At 41.9% G+C, this 16,418-nt stretch overlaps 1 protein-coding gene across 1 annotated transcript; it reads right to left on the reverse strand.

Moving 5' to 3' along the window:
• Positions 1 to 3,319: 3,319 nt before the first annotated feature.
• fgf8a (fibroblast growth factor 8a) lies at positions 3,320 to 11,189 on the reverse strand. The gene is made up of 5 exons (XM_076743767.1): positions 10,363 to 11,189; positions 10,225 to 10,261; positions 9,116 to 9,296; positions 6,641 to 6,747; positions 3,320 to 4,503 (listed from the first exon to the last, which is right to left on the reverse strand). The coding sequence occupies exons 1-5, from the start codon at positions 10,392 to 10,394 to the stop codon at positions 4,219 to 4,221; spliced, it is 642 nt and encodes a 213-aa protein (XP_076599882.1). The 5' UTR covers positions 10,395 to 11,189; the 3' UTR covers positions 3,320 to 4,218.
• Positions 11,190 to 16,418: the final 5,229 nt, after the last annotated feature.

Raw genomic sequence — 16,418 nt, forward strand, 5'->3', positions numbered from 1 at the left:
GCTGGCAAACAAACAGAAAAGCTGACAGAAAAACTGACCCTCTCATACACAAGTCAGACAAACAAACAAACACACACACACACACACACACACACACACACACACACACACACACACACAGAGACAGAGTGATTCAGCAGAGGTTTTCCTCAACAGAACTGCTGTTTCTTGGACTGACTGTTATTATTTCAGGTTAAAGTATGATGAATGTTGAATAATGACACTAACTGGACCACAAAGAGGTCAATATGTCCTGCTGGGATTGTCCAATCAGATTAAATGCTGGGGTGTTAAAAGGTGGGTGATGAAAGAATAACAGTGGAGATACTGAGAGTTACAGAACCTGAAGGAAGCTAAAGCTTAAAAACAAACACAGTGGTATCATCCCCACAACAGCAAAGCACTCTGACACTGACATGCTGCTATCTCCTGAAAAGGGAGGGAGGTGTCTTCTTCATGACTTCAAATGACCTTGTTATCCCTGTTGGGATCAGACTAAGAATACCCTCCCTATTAGCTTTCCCTGGTCAGATTTCATGTGGGGAGAAACCAAAGGCCATAGTGTTTCCTTTCTGTTCAGTTAAGAGGTACTGGTTTAAGAAGGTTAACACTAGAGAAGAAGCACATGTTTATTTCTTAGCAAACCTCCAGACAAAATACAAAACTTGAAAAAATCCTATCAATAATGTTCTAAGGAAGTTAGTAGAAAGATGGGGTTTAGAATGGGTTTTGAAATAAAGTCAATTGCAGACTTGAATTGCCATCTGTCCAGGGCCTGTACAAAATTTTGATTGGAGATGTGAAGAGGTTGACATGAGCAACACCTACTCCATCTTCAGGCAAAATGCAAGAAATTACTGATTGATTTGGTCTGGAGGTTGCTTTCCAAGAATTAGCCACTTTCAGACAATTTCATGGTAAACCTTTTTTGAACATTTGTGCAGTATGAGCGGATATGGCATTGCAAGGGTTGATTGTAAGAAAACAAGTGAAATATGTTTTCAGTGGACATTTTGCTGATACATTCATTATCAACATTTTGTAATGTTGTATGCCAAAAACAGTAATAGTCCAGCAATACAGATGTGGTTTTGCTTTACCACATTGGGTTTCTGTGTAAACATGCATGCTTACACATATGTTTGTCAGCATGTACACACTCATGGATATGGGCAGATGGTGAAATTTAATGTCACATGGTCCTAGTGAATCCATGTGGCCCCCAGGATGTGGTCTACTTGTTGCTCTGTTCAAGTTTGGCTTGTATCTTTATACTACTTCTGTTTCAGATACAATATTTACAAGCCTGGAACAAATGTTCAGACCTGTGAAGACTTCTAATGAGAATGCGCATACACCGCTCCTGTCTTCTACTACAACTTCTGAAGACAGGAAGACAGTGATGGATAGCTGACCACATACAGCTAACTAACAATCATGCTGACATTGTGTAAACACTAAATAAATTAGCCATGATGTAGATCGCTGTGGTGTCAAATTTGCAGGGGTTGCCTGCATGCAGCACTATTTAACAGCTAAGACTTGCATAGTTAGCATTGCTAGCAGTGAACCTGCTATTGCCTTGTACACAGATGTCATGACTTAGGGTTGGTATAGGTAGAGGGTAGAAGGTAGCATAAAGCTACACATGTAAAAATTCTATAAATGCGTTAATCGTATCTATTCATTTACACAGAATAGATAAGTATTCATGTTTTATTTTGATTTGATCACTTGCTTTCAGTGCATAATAATAGGGCAGCTGTGGCTCAGAAACAGGTCATCCACTGATCACAGGTTTGGGGGTTTGGTCCCCAGTTCTACTTATCCACATGTCACAAAAGTGTGTTTAGAAAAAAGTTGCAGCTATCCGTCTTCACAATTATTCAATGTTTTGGATGAATGAAAATGAGCGAAGATGACAAGATGGTTTCAGTGTGTGCTAAACACAGAGCTGCAGTCAGGATGTAATTAGTCTAGCTTAGCGGAAGGACTGGAAGCAGGGGGAAACAGCTAGCCTGCCCAAAGTTCAAAGATCCAGCTACTGCATGAACACCTCTAAAAATCACTAATTAACATGTCTATTTGTTTAATCTGTACTAAAGAGGAAATGTAAAATCAATATTTTGTTGTTTAAGGGGGGCTGCATTGACAGACAAGACAGCTGTTTGAAGTCTTGTCATTACAAATAAGGTGCCAGGTTTGGTGCCAACACCAAAAACACACCACTCCTTCCTTATCTTGCTCATCATTCTGGAGGGTTCCTTAAATGCAGTCTTTCTTTTGTTCCTCCTCTTAAAACGTCAAGGAGCTGAATATGTTTTCATTTTTGCTGCCCATGGCATAAATGAGTGAGCAGGCCTGGACAATGCATTACAGTTACCTGCAACAGTTCTGACTCCATATAATGTCTGCGTGACATCAAACTAAGAGGAGCAACTGGGAAAGTGCTGAACACTCAGCCGCATTTATTTAACTGCCCTGCACATTGCACAACACCAAAAACACAACAGTCCTTTGTGTTGCTGCCAGCATCTCGTACCTCAACGCATCACAGTATCTGGACTGATACCTTCAAGGTACCATTGCCGTCAGACATTTGATTGATTATAGGTGTCATTGCCTGTGGACAAAAACCTGTGCTCAGCAGCCATATCTGGCAACTTTCTTTTTCGCTGGAGACTCTGCATGCATAAGTACTGGGTGGATGGATGTTGTTTGTCAAGAAATAGTCAAGAAATGGTATAGTAATTGAAATTAATTTCACAATGATTTTTAGTTTTTCCCTAACAGTTTCTTGCCTCTGTGTCAAGATAAACTTTTTTATACTAAAAACAGGTATAAAAACACACAAAGCAATTGGAGCACAGGTAAGGAGCCTGGCAGGCAGGAAGAAAAATATGTGCACACAAATTAACAAATCTCTCTATTTAATAATTAGTGTGCACAGATACACAGATACATATATACAGATAATTAGTGAGTGGTGTCTTTGGATTAATCATTTGTGCACAGAAATTAACAGAACATAGCTTTAAACATTTTATTATTAAATCCAAGCATCTTATTTAGATGAGACTGTCCATGGTCATTTATTTCATATTAAGCTGATACAAACAATAAGCAAAATAAGTAATTTCTGCGCACAAATGTATTGTGTTTATTTTATACATCTTACAGGCTCTTATAGTGCTATCAAAGCAACACTAAGCTAAAATGTATTTACATACAGCTAAGTACATATGCATAGAGGATAAGGCTGGTCAGCAAATTTGTGTGTGTCTTTTCGGGGTTTCACAGATAGGGCCGAAACAAGAATGTACCAAACAAGAGTTTAATATCTGTCTTTTAATGTACATTTACACATTTTAAATAAATATTCCATCCTTAAAATTATTTTACACATCCTCAAATAAAAATATATTTATATATGTATAAAAACAGACATTCAGGGGGCAACAACAACACAAGAGGGTGAGGGGTCGTGGACGTGTCAAGGGGGTTCCTCACACTTCAATGCATTTTGTACAAATCAACATTACAGTCAGAACAGGAAACCTGTGATTATCAAATGTAGCTGCCACATTGTTCCATCAGATGCCATTAAAGCTCTGTTTGTTTGAACTGTTTGAGAAAGACATAGAATGGTCTCAGACATTACTCAGCATCTAGCAGAAAGGTTAAACACTGCATACTTATGCAACATTTACTGAACCCTGGTGCTCTCCTGTGCAGTGTGTGACAGTTTATGTCTCTGAATGCAACGTTAACTGGCAGTGCGGTCAATCAAGGCCCTTCAAGTCTCCTTGAGCAGCAGGCTAGAGTCCAAAAAAATGACTCCACTGGTCAAAATGAAACAAAAAACAAAAACACCACAATGCACTCTACTAAGATGTCCCCGACAAGTCAGACAATGAGTAATGTGCATCTAAAAACACAATTTTCCTTTTGTTTTGTCTTTTTTTTACACAGGTCAGTACTAAGTCTGGAGTACAAAAATAGATTTCTCATGTTTTTTTGTCTATTAACAGTTTTTTTTTTTTACTTTGAGAAAAATAGAAATCAAACTACACATTAAGATATAGTAACACTCAGTATAAAAATGTCTCTAGAGGTTTTTTTTTTTGGAGAGTAGAGGAGCGTGTTGGCTGCTGGTAATTCAGTCAGTCTGTCAGTTTCTCTTCTTTCTCTCTGTCTTTTCTATCTTCCTCCCCCTCCTCAGCGCTCTGACGAATATCGTGTACGTTTAGTCCTTTGACTGAAGGGGTAGTGGATGAAGTCAAAAGGGTGGTGGTGGCTCGGGTGAGAGGGCTGCTGCCCCTTCGGCAGCCTCTTCATGAAATGGACCTCGCGCTGGTGCTGGCGTGTTTGCGAGCCTTTCCGTGGCCGCCCGCGGCGGGTGAAGGCCATGTACCAGCTCTCGTAGCGGGCGTTCCTTAGCGCTGTGTAGTTGTTCTCCAGAACGATCTCAGTAAAGATGCAGTCACGGCCTTGTCCGTTTTTCTGCAGAAACACACACACAAAAACAGTTCGTGGGAATGTTTAGAGAAGATCCTCGATGAAGATTTACAGATGGGAAATATCAGATGTATAAAGGTTTCCCTGTGCAGCCTGCCCCCTGCATGCGCACACACTCACACACACTCAGCCCTCCCCTCATACATGCAGCATATGCTACAGTCATTACAGATCAGAGAGAGGGGGATGACAGTAAGCGATGACTCTTCTCCCCCTTCAGAAAACATCCAGCAGCTATTGTGGTGTCAGTGGCTGCAGGACAGATCCTCCAGCCATAAAGCCTTAATCAGCCCCCAAGTGTCACTTTAACTTCTGGTTTGCCTGAATTGAATCACAATCAATAGATCCTTAAATATATCTCATCAGTTATCTGCTGTGTTCAGTTGAGGCCCCAGTAGATCAGGTTGATTCAGGCAACAATGCAGCTCAGGGATAAGACAGTAAATGCAAAGGTGGGTGAAGTGTGACCTCAGGTTGATGAGATTGAGTAAAAACATCATACAACTTGCATCAGTGACAAAACGTACAGTAAGGTCAGCTGACAGTATTAACTGGACTTGGACACACAGTGCTAGCCTACAGTAACAAGCTCCCACCTTTTTTGGACAAAACTGTGTGTTAAAAATAGTCATGATACACCCATGTGCACATACATACACCCAAAAAACACACTCTCATTCTCTCTCTTCAGCACACACACACACATGCACACACTCACACACACACACACACGCGCACACACACACACACACACACGCATGCACGCACACAAACACACACACACACACAGTGGGGCCGAGGCCGGCTGTGACTGGGCCGGTAGCTAGGGGCAGATGGTGTACGAGGCAGGGTGCTGGGTGGGTGGAGGGGAGTGTGTGTGGGGGGCTGCAGAGAGGCTGGCAGCTCTGTTTATTAGTCGTCACAGTGAGAGAGGGGCAGGGAGATAGCCTCAGCCTGAAACACACACCTACACATGCACGTAACAGCAACAGCAGCATGACTAAACCCTAACCTGGAGCCTTATATTGTACAAATACAAATATTAAATTTATGTAAGGCTATCATATGACTATCATTAGTGCCCATTAGCCTCAACACCTTAGCCTAAACACTCTGAATATGCACGGAGGAAAACATTTTACATAATCTTACTGGTCATGACAGCAACAAACACACATGCACACACATTATTGCAAATTTTAGAAATATAGCATAATAGGCGACTTCTATCATCTAAAGGAAGCTGCCAGTTGAATTGTAGATATGGTCTGCAGGTTGGAATTTAAATTTAATTTCTTTATAGTCAACTAATCCCAGGAGACCACAAGCCTGCATATATGTAGTTCAATTATTAAAAAAGGCTCAGGAATTTCCTAAAACAGCTGGCCACTATAGTTTTTAACAAATGTTACTCAGACAGGAGGGAATAGTGCATTTGTTGTGCACTATTTTCAGCTATGGACAAATACACATTTGGCAAGAGGAAAGAACTGCATCAGGGTTAGGCTACACTAGATAATACTTATTAGGAGGATCAGTTCAATTCAATTTAATCAGGTTTTGACTTTTAAAAGGATGTGTTAAGATAAGAAAAATAGAATTTATAAACCATATTTGAAAAATACCATTAGCTCATGAAAGCTGATGCACCTTGGGTTATTTTTGGAACAATATTTGGGTGAGGAATAATGTATTCATCTGCTGTGCAGTGATCCATCCACCTCTTTTGATTCATGTGGTCATGAATAATCCCAGCCAGTTCAAAATTCTATTAATTTCCTCTGTTTACTGTGATTTGACGTCTCCTCAACAGAAAAATCTTAGATTTAGCTGCATTTCATTCTAGATTACTTTTCATTATGCTTTAGAGCTTCTGTGACTTCTTATTCTTTGAATCATTTTGATCATTTAGATTTCTCTGCACTCGACATGTTGCCACAACAATTCAACTTCTGCTCAACAATATGATGAAGTCTTCCTTTTCAACACAGAAGGCCATGAGACACACACTAAATCCTCTTCTAACTCCTCTAGCTGTGCTGCTCCAGAAGTTGACATTTTGACCTGAGCTACAGTAAGGCTGCCTCTGCTTCTGCTGGTTGAGGTTAGTTTCTCTCCTCACCTTGCCAATGAGCTTCCCCCTCTTGTTCATGCAGATGTAGAAACCCGTCTCAGCTCCCTTGATGCGCACTCGGCTCCCAAACGTGTCCGTTTCCACAACGAGTTTAGCTAAAGAAATCAAACAAAAAGAGTTTTGTTAGCAACTACAGCTGAGAGCATGATGCTTGGCAAAAGGCTCATGTAATTTTAGCAAGATGTGTCTTTTTAGTGCCTGTCCCTAATGAATGACTTAACAGTGCACATAAAGGCAGTGGACATAGGAGCATTAACAACATATGCAGAAATGCTGCGTTTCCAAGCATGCATACTCTCCTGACAACCGCGCATACACACACAGACACAGACACACACAGACACACACACACACACACACACACACACACACACATGCAAAAGCACACACACACATATACATGCATACACACTCTCTCTCTCTCTCTCTCACACATGCGCGCACACACACACACACACACACACACACACACACACACACACACACACCAAAACCTGTGGGACCATTCCTGTGGATTTATGCAAGCTGAAATTCTTGCAAAATGATAAAACCACGTGTCTCTTGATTCTTTGAAAGCTAAAGAGGCGATCCTGGCCGTCCCATCAAGAATTCCTTTTTCAAATAAATCTGTATTGACCTCACACACAAAGCCCCATATTTATCTCTATACCCTGAGACATACTGAAAGAAACAGGAAATATAGACAGTTGACGGAGCATGACTTTATGGAGTTTTGTGCAATTTTACATTGCTTTTCAACAACATAAAATAACAAGACAGTGAAGTTCATTGTTATTTAACTTCTGCAGAATGATATTATTTATCTTCAGGTCATTTTCAGTTTGCTGCATGTGATGAGTTTGCACTGCAGAGATTTGACATTCTCATTGATATTGATCCAGAAAATTTAATGCCAATAGCAGATGACCTTTTATAAATTCCATTTTAATCCACAATGTCTCATAAAACTGGTTCCATGGCATCGGACGCCAGGTTACTGGGGTCACTGAGGATGGTCAGACCTTTCCAACCCACCCAATGACTAACCACAACATGTCGGAAAGTTATAGATGTGGTCACAACCAGCAGCTACAGCTGAGCTGAATAAGGGGCAGAGTCTTTTTCAAACGTAGAACACACACACACACACACACACACACACACACACACACACACACATTTCCCCTTTAACACTTTCATAGTCCCCTCTCTCTCATTTCAGAGAAACAGACTTCAGGTGACCTGAATAGCTTGCACACTCTTTTTGAGGCCACACACATGCACACAATTACATCCTTAAACAACTGAGCTCCCTGTCCAGACAGCAGCAGCAAACACACCATTATCAGTTGCCCTGTTAAGAGAATGAGTGTGTTCTTTATGGAATTCAGTTTACTTTAAATGCAACAAAAACTGTAGCCCAGACTAGCTGCAGAGCTCAATGAGTGGTTCTGAGGCTGGGCAGAGAGGGGTTGAAGGTGGGGTGGAGGGGGGAGAAGGCGCGATGCAGGAAATGTTCGGGAGGTAGAAGTAAGATGACTCTTCCAATGGCTCTTCCAGACCTGCAGGATCTCTGGAGGATCACCTCAAGCATCAACTACAATCCACTGGACAGTTTCTCTGCGCTCCAAGCCTCTTCCCCTCCAACAGTATAGACTGGGATCACAAATGGTGCAAAGGTTGACCACCTTCAACAGTCATCTGCTTGGTTAAGGGGTAAATGCTTCAATAAAATGCTGCTGATAGGGGTTTTTACTTTTGTCTGGACATTTCAGCATCTTGAAGCAAGACAGAAATAGAAACAACTCTGACTGACTGAATGAATGGGACTTTATTCGATAAATTCTGCAAATATACTGATTTGCATTGGAAATACCATCTCTCATTATACTGGATTTACATGCTGGTGTACATGTCTTTATAAAAGAAATGTAAACAATACAATTAAATATATGACTTTGAGGTGAATTACTTTTGATATTTTTTGCTCTTTAAATGCTTTGGGCTGGGATATTACAACGCCTGCCTTTAATAACATTACTACAGTGGCCTGGAGACATGTTCAGGGGGAAATAAATGCCAGGAATAATTTTAATGACAAAGTAAAAAAGAAATTCAGAAATAAAAATGGGAGTTACATTGTAAAAATGATCAAATATGATGGATACATTTTTGGATATAAAAAAGAAATAATGAAATAGTATAAACTTGTTGGCCCACGGAGAGAGTAAGTGTGCACAAAGTGGAAGATTTTACTTCTGGAAAATTAACGTGAAATAAATCCAGATTGTTCTTTGGATTGGTGCAAAATTTCAAGGGGAAAAAAAAGTCATTATCTAAAAACTTTGAAAAAATCGAATTACATTGACCCACTTTCCGTTAACATTTACGGGATCTCGGGGATTATTTTTTCAGTGATGAACAGGAGTTCGTGTCTTTGTGGAGTTGCGGGGCTTCTCTTACCGTGCACATCTCCATCGTCAGCCATGGCGTTGATCTTCTTGTTGGGCAGGACCTGCACATGCTTGCCGCTGGTCCGGCTGTACAGCTGGTATATCCGGATCAACCTGCGGCTCACGCGGTCCGTCACTTTGCTCTGCTCGCTTACATGCTGCGTGAAATTAGGCGGGGACTGATTGGTTACCTGTCAGAAATTAGATATCATCACAATCATCAGTATGTGTACATTTATTATTATAGTAATTATTATTTATTTATCTTTTTATTCATTTTTTTTTTTTTAATATACCGACATTACACAGTCCAAGAGGGAGACAAAAATCAGGACTGGAGTACTGAGCCAATTGTGTGTCTTCTAGTTACTGTAGGAAATGATTTAAGCGCTTAAACACAGAGGGAAAAGCTATCCTCACGCAACAACAGCTTGTTGTCGTTTCTTTTTTTCCTAATGACAAGTGTAACAATTTCCAGGAGAGCCATTGCCAAATTAAATTATCAGCTTCCAAAAAAGACGCGCGGTGTGATTACAGGTTGTGCGTACAGGAGAATGTGCGCCACAGCGCACAGCAAAAACACTCTATGAGCCGGATAAATGTTCGACTTCTCATTCTTCTTTTTGGGAACTAACAGAACATACTTCAGCTATGTATTCAGTCTGATTTTTTTTTTTTTTTTGTCTTTTTTACTTCAATCTGTCTGTCCGCCGTACTCCGCTGTGATGGAATGACTGCTGCTGACGGAAACATTGGCCCTGGTTCTTTTGTGCCCCACGACATTTTTTACAAGACTTGCAAGCATTTCCCTCTGCCCCGATGCCCCGTCTGTGCCCGCGCGTCATGTGCCAGGGCCGGTATGTTCATCAGCAACCTGCCAGCAGGCCGCGCGCCCTGCTGCCCGTCGCACCATGGGAGCCATCCGATATTGTTGTATCACATAATGTTATGATGATCCCTCACCTTTCCTCCTCTCGCTGTTACTGCACCGTGCATCACAAGCTTTGACTGCCATATGTTTAAGAGATTTTTGAAGCTAATCCTTACTCTAGCGCCCAAAATAAAAAAAGACACATTCAAAAAAACATTCATGTGATAGAAATAAAAGCGGTGACATACCTGAGCATAGTAGCAAAATGCAAATAAGTGTAGAAACCTGCAAAGAAGAAAAACAACATGCATTAAGTCACTTCGGAGCTGCGTGAAGGAGCATTAACAGCGCGTAAAGAGTGGAAGTGGCGGAGGAAAAGCACTCACAGATAGCTGAGTCTGGATGGGATGGGTCGCATGTTGGATGGAGGTGAAAGCTCTTCCAGTTAATTCTGACCACGTTCCTTTCAAAGCTGCAAAGTCCAGCTGATCTCGATAGAAATCAAATATCCACAAAAAGGTCAGAGGTGTTGACAGAGAGGCTCATGCACGCACAGCGGACACATTCTTCATCAAATCACTGTCCATCACAGGCAAGCTCCTGCTCCGCTGAAATAGCCGAAGAACAGTGATTGATCGATTCTCATGAAAATGAAGACGTCTGTCAGAAGGCTGCGCAAAGTCTAAGTGCACTTGCAGAAGCGGAGCTGTGCGTTGAAGTTTTGGGAAAGGCGCTGCAGGGTTTTGTTCTAATTTTACAAACAAGTTCGTCCGTGCTGTCAAACTGTTCGGCCTAGTTTGTAATCCCTGTGGTGGGCTACTCCTTCAGGTGTGTGAGATCCCGCTGTAGAGAGGACTGGGCTGGCTCGGGCTCCTCAGTGCTCTCGCTATGGCTCGATGCTGCTGCACCGCTCGGCTGTGGCAGGACTGTAGGCAGGACGCTCCTTCTCTCCTCTCTCTGCTCCCATCCCACACCACTCCCGTGTCAAGCCTCTGGCTCGGCGCTCACACACCCCCGGTTAAAATGGCAGGCTGATATGCTAAGAACAAGCCCCCTTTTTCTGCAGAACAAAAGCGGACAGCCACAGCTCCCCCCCTCCCCATTTAAAACATCTCTACCTGAGGAGCGGTCGACACTTGGCAGGGGAGGGGGGAAGAGGCGAGGAGGAGCCTGGACTGCCCCGCGCGCTGCCGCCACAAGTCTGAGAAAAAGCACGAAAATAAAAATAAAAAAATAAAAAAAAAATGACCGCCTCTCTTCATGATGACACACTTCTGAGTACATCAGCTGTTTGTGATGAATGGTCAGCTGTAACCTCATGACCCCGCAGACCCTCCTGCTCATCCCTCCTCTGCTCTCATGTCCATTAATACTCTGTTCTTCCAGTTTTGGGAAGCTGAAGCTGGAGCTACTCAGCGTTGTGTATTAACAGAGCCAAGTGTGAGACACATTAAAAGGATTACAGGCGATTAGCGTTTTTAACCGCCCCCCCCGGTCATTTGATAAAGAGAACAGCTTTTTCTCTCTTTCAGATTTAACTCAACTGTCGGGACAAACGGGCGTATAAAGATTTATTTGTGGAATGATCCAAACTAATACACAAACTTCTGGAAAGCAAAGCTGCTGAAGATGACGGAGTGAATCATCAAGTCGAGAGGAGAAGCAGACAGCGGTGGGTAAGATGGCCTGTGGGACATTCACACATCACAGCATGGTCACTGACATTAAAGAGGCCCATTTAGTTTTTTACTCAAGAGATGTGCCACATTAATTATCTGCAATTCATCCCCTTTTATTGTAGAATAGCCATTCAACAGGACCATTACATCAGTTAGATTTTATTGATTGATTTGACCATTAATTAGTCTGCTCAGTATCGGCCACAACAAGGACACAGAAACTCAGCACAATCTGATTAATAAACATCATTTAAGGTGTCACTAAATTAGCTGGGAAGGCTTGAGAACTACTGAGAACATCACTCAGCTTTGTTTGTAGTGTAAATTCCACAGAGCCTAAAATTGGTGGGTAGTTTTTTATGAAAGAGTTTCTTTAGGGTGACTTGAATTATGACTAAATGTTTATATTGGCTTCAATACCTCATGAGAAAACATATCAGCCTCACCACATCCAAAGTGACATCTCAAACTACCCACAGCCTCTCTCCCATCAGAGGATGGTTTCACTGTCTGTCAGTCTGTCATACACTGTTGACCCACCAGTGGGCGCTCGAGAGGAGATGATTAGGTGCAGCCACAGTCAGTTGCCCCCAGTGTCCTTGATGGTGTAATATGATGGCATTAAAGACAGCGTGGAGCTGTGAATGGAGCTCTGCTTTGTCTTTATCACACGCTGGAGTCACTTCATCTGTTACCCGCTCCTCTGACAGGCTTCATGTTTCCAGATGATTTGCTTTCCTGTTTCCTTCAAAACCTCCCATTAGCATTAGTATTAGTGTGTGTGTGGGTGTGAGGATACGTGTGAGATATGAAGTGGGTCAATGTGAGTAAGACAATGTGTATAGGAGTATTATACTATAAACTGTAATCAAAGCTATGGGAGTGTGTGTGTGTGTGTGTGCGCGTGCAAGTGTGTGTGTGTGTGTGTGTGTGTGTGTGTGTGTGTGAGTGTGTGTGTGTGTGTGTGTGTGTGTGTGTGTGTGTGTGTGTGTGATGAGCGGCAGGTAGCTGCCACTCTGTACCCTGGCTCAGGGCCTGGCTGCCCTCCCCTTAACCCCAGGAGCCCTGCATCCATCAGCAGCCCTGCAGGGGGCAAACACCCTTCCCCCTCTGCTCCCACTCCCCCTCTCTCTGTTCCTCCACTCATGACCAGAGCTCCACCAGTATCAGGTTATGAAAAACATATTTTTACAATGAAAATACAAAATAAAATCCTATTTTTACACATGGACACACAAAATAAAATCATATTTGACAATATTTCTGCAAAAAAACTGTCAACATTTTTTGTTTCCTCCACAATTATATTCATGATAGGCATCAACATCTCTTAAAGCATTTGGACCATCATGGGACTTCACATTTGAAGTGATCCTCAATACCTGTAAGCTATCAATGTTTTGCACGTGTTTACCAACTATTCATTTTCACAGCCATTGATTTCCATTCATTTTAGTATTTAGCATTAGTATAAAAATGCAGCACCTTGAAACTGTCTTGAGATAGGCCATCTATAATTCACAGCATCATTACTGTTTTCAAAGTTGCATGATGGTGGCGTGGTAATGCAGTTTGAAGTGAGAATGATTTCAAATGTCTTGCATTGCAGTACTGCATAATAACGCAACTGATGACGATAAAAGGAGACATAATGTTGACTGTGATGGAAGGTTAATCTCTGCGAACTGACTTTCTCGCTGTTGTGAAAAAAATAAAACTGCTGGCTGCTCAGAAGGTGGAAAAGCAGACATGTAAACATTACAACATACTTTGAGATTTCAGCCTTCACCACAGTACAATGGAAGTGAGTGGAATTTAGTTTGTGGTGCTCACACATGTGTTCACACTGACGTTACACATTGCGGTCCTTCCGTTAGATATCATTCTCCTTTCCTCCCCTCTAACTTCCCTCTCTTGAATTCACCACCTTGGTTACACCTCACTCTCCCTCCATCATTCCTGCTCTGCATTCCATGTACAGCCATCTGCCACCTCCCCACCTCCCCTCCTCCCTCTGCTCTACCTTCTCCCTCCATCACTTCTCTTCCCCTTGCTTCCCCTCATCTCTTTAAGCAGAGGTGGACTTTTGTTTCAAGGTCTCAGTGAGATTCAGATAAACTACCTGTTGTCTGTGAAGAGCGTAATGAAGAGTCTTTTGTCACACCCTGTGGCTGCATCACATCTTTTTGTGTTGCTGAGGTCTCAATGCACACAACACAGACTTTCAGACAGTCTGTTCTTGGAGGCATCCTGACCTTGTAAAGGTCAAAAGAACAAGACAGTGGCACAAGCTGCGCTAATATATCCACTCTGTTGACATAAACTGAGTGCTTCATTTCAACTGCATCATGCTGAAGTGGATCATTTCTTTTCTTTTGGTTCTTAACCAGGTGAAGCAGGATCACTTCTCAGCAATGTGCTTCTTATTGCCACTTTTTCTTCTTTGGCTGTATTTCAGAATGGCTGGCAATGAAACTCCATCCTTTTAGTACAACATGCAGTGATGGCATCGTGTTGTGACATTTGATGTGTGCCATTTGATGCCTGTAACACCCACTGGACACGTCACACAGGCAGAAGAAATAGTCAACTTTACTGTAGCTTAGTTAAAGAGTAACACCTCAAGAAGCTGGAACGAAAAACAGAAGAGCTTACATCAGTTTGCACAGCTAGTTCAGCATTCAAACTACAGCTCAAGCAAACTTTTCTCCAGGACAGGTGTTTCTGTGTTTGTAGAGAGGTGACTAGACATTGACTGCCGCAGTAATCCATACAGTGAGCTTCAGAACTGGCCATATTAACCACACCCACTCCCCACGTGATTTATAAGGAGGCCATGTTTCTTCCTGAAAATCCTTTCACTGATGGTTTTTGATTAGGCTTTGTACCTGTTATCCTTATCCTTAGGTTGGTGTTGGTCTCAGTCGATTAAATGTGTAGGATTTAGGGGCATCAATTGGCAGAAAAGGAACATAATATTCATAGTTTTCATCACTGTATAATCACCTGAAAATAAGAATCACTGTGTCTTTCATTCTCTTAGAATAAGCCCTTTATGATTGTCCCCTCATTTCATGCAGGCTTCTCTGTGCTGGACCATTGGCCATCCTGGAGAGACATCGCTGCTCTATTGACTTGAAAGGTGATGAGTTTGCAGGTCTGCATAGTCTATGATGGTGCTTTGTAATGAACTGAACAAAATGATATGTTGAATAAACTGGATGGTTTGGTGGTTTGATGGTGGATGATCACGAGACAACAGACGTTTTCACGGAATGATTTCCATGGATCTACAACTATATCAAAATGCTATTTGTCTTTTTTGACCAGGATCTCATGAATTTTGGTATTGTTCTTGCACACAGCTCATGGTGTCATGTTCACGGTAGTAATGAACATGAAGCTGGTCTAATTTAAAAACTTCATAGCATTGATTCTGGTCGAATACAATACTGGTTGGTTAGCATATTGTGAAAAGAAACATGCCACTTATACTGAACGTGTATTAAAGGCACGCAGCAAGTTTCCATCATGAATGTTTTCTACAAACTACAAAATGGATGATTCTCTTGATCATGAACAACCTGGTATTTAATGAATTGTTGATAGTAGTTTCTGGATAACTGAATCAAGGATAGTAGTTATGATGACTTAGAACCAACTGGGAGATACTACATTAATGTTTTGTGTACTTTTCTTAGTGAATGTGTCTACATTGCTGTCAGCTCCCTTCACCTGGTGAATTGTGTTCTGCTTTGCCTCAAAAACAATTGCGACCATCCAAACAATAGACAGAGCCGAGCCTATAAGTCTCAAGTAACTCTGTAGTCGTCCCCTCACTTTCTCAGGGCCCAGTCACTGGGCCTGTGTGCCTTCAACTGTTTATCCATCTGGATGGAGGGAGAGAGAGAGAGACAGAGAGAGAGAGAGAGAGCCTGGCATCTATGAACTTACAGACATTTCCAGCCTCAAATGAAGGCCGATTGATTGCCCTGCTGGGTTTGACCAAATATACCCTCCTTCAAGGAACATGTGCTGGTAATACCCATACCATATGACCACTTAAACCCAGCAGAGGCTTCAGCAGCAACCTCTGCTTGCCTCTGCTCTGGCGCCTGGATCTATTCAACACTGAGTCTGGCAGTGAAGCCATATATGCATGAGATGATTTTGTAGAGCATCTTCTGCTATTTCTGTGAGGTGCTGACCTAGAGTAAGTAGCAGTGATAGTAAACTAGGATACAGCAAGTGTAATCAAAAGTGATCGGTCTGTATGTAACCAGAGAGCCAAATTTAAAACATGTACATGAATTAATTTCAAAAGGGACTCTGGTGACTAACAACATTCCATGTTTTTTTTAATATGAAAGGTTTGTCTAATGACTTTATTCTACTGGCAAATTTTACTTTTCCAGACACACAAGACACCTGCAATTGTTGCAAATCTTCCGCATGGGGCCAAACAGCATACAACCTCATGATGAATCCAGCTGACTGCCTGGCTTTCCCTCACATCTGTCTGGCCAAAAAATCCTTCAAAATAAAATTCAGTTCTCATTGCCTTTGAAAATGACATGACATGCAGAAGTGTTTTCTGATCTGGTGCCCCTATGATTTGTGTCCTCCATTACAAATCACAAAATCGATTCATACGATTTAATGGTTAAGGTTGGATTGGGTTTATGCAGTAAAACTACCTTTTTCAAAGTGACAAGAAGATATGTTAAAAACATGCACTGTGCTAAGGTCAGGGGAACCCTCGT

Source organism: Chaetodon auriga, chromosome 11 (assembly GCF_051107435.1).
Source record: "Chaetodon auriga isolate fChaAug3 chromosome 11, fChaAug3.hap1, whole genome shotgun sequence".
Classification (NCBI taxonomy): Eukaryota; Metazoa; Chordata; class Actinopteri; order Chaetodontiformes; family Chaetodontidae; genus Chaetodon; species Chaetodon auriga.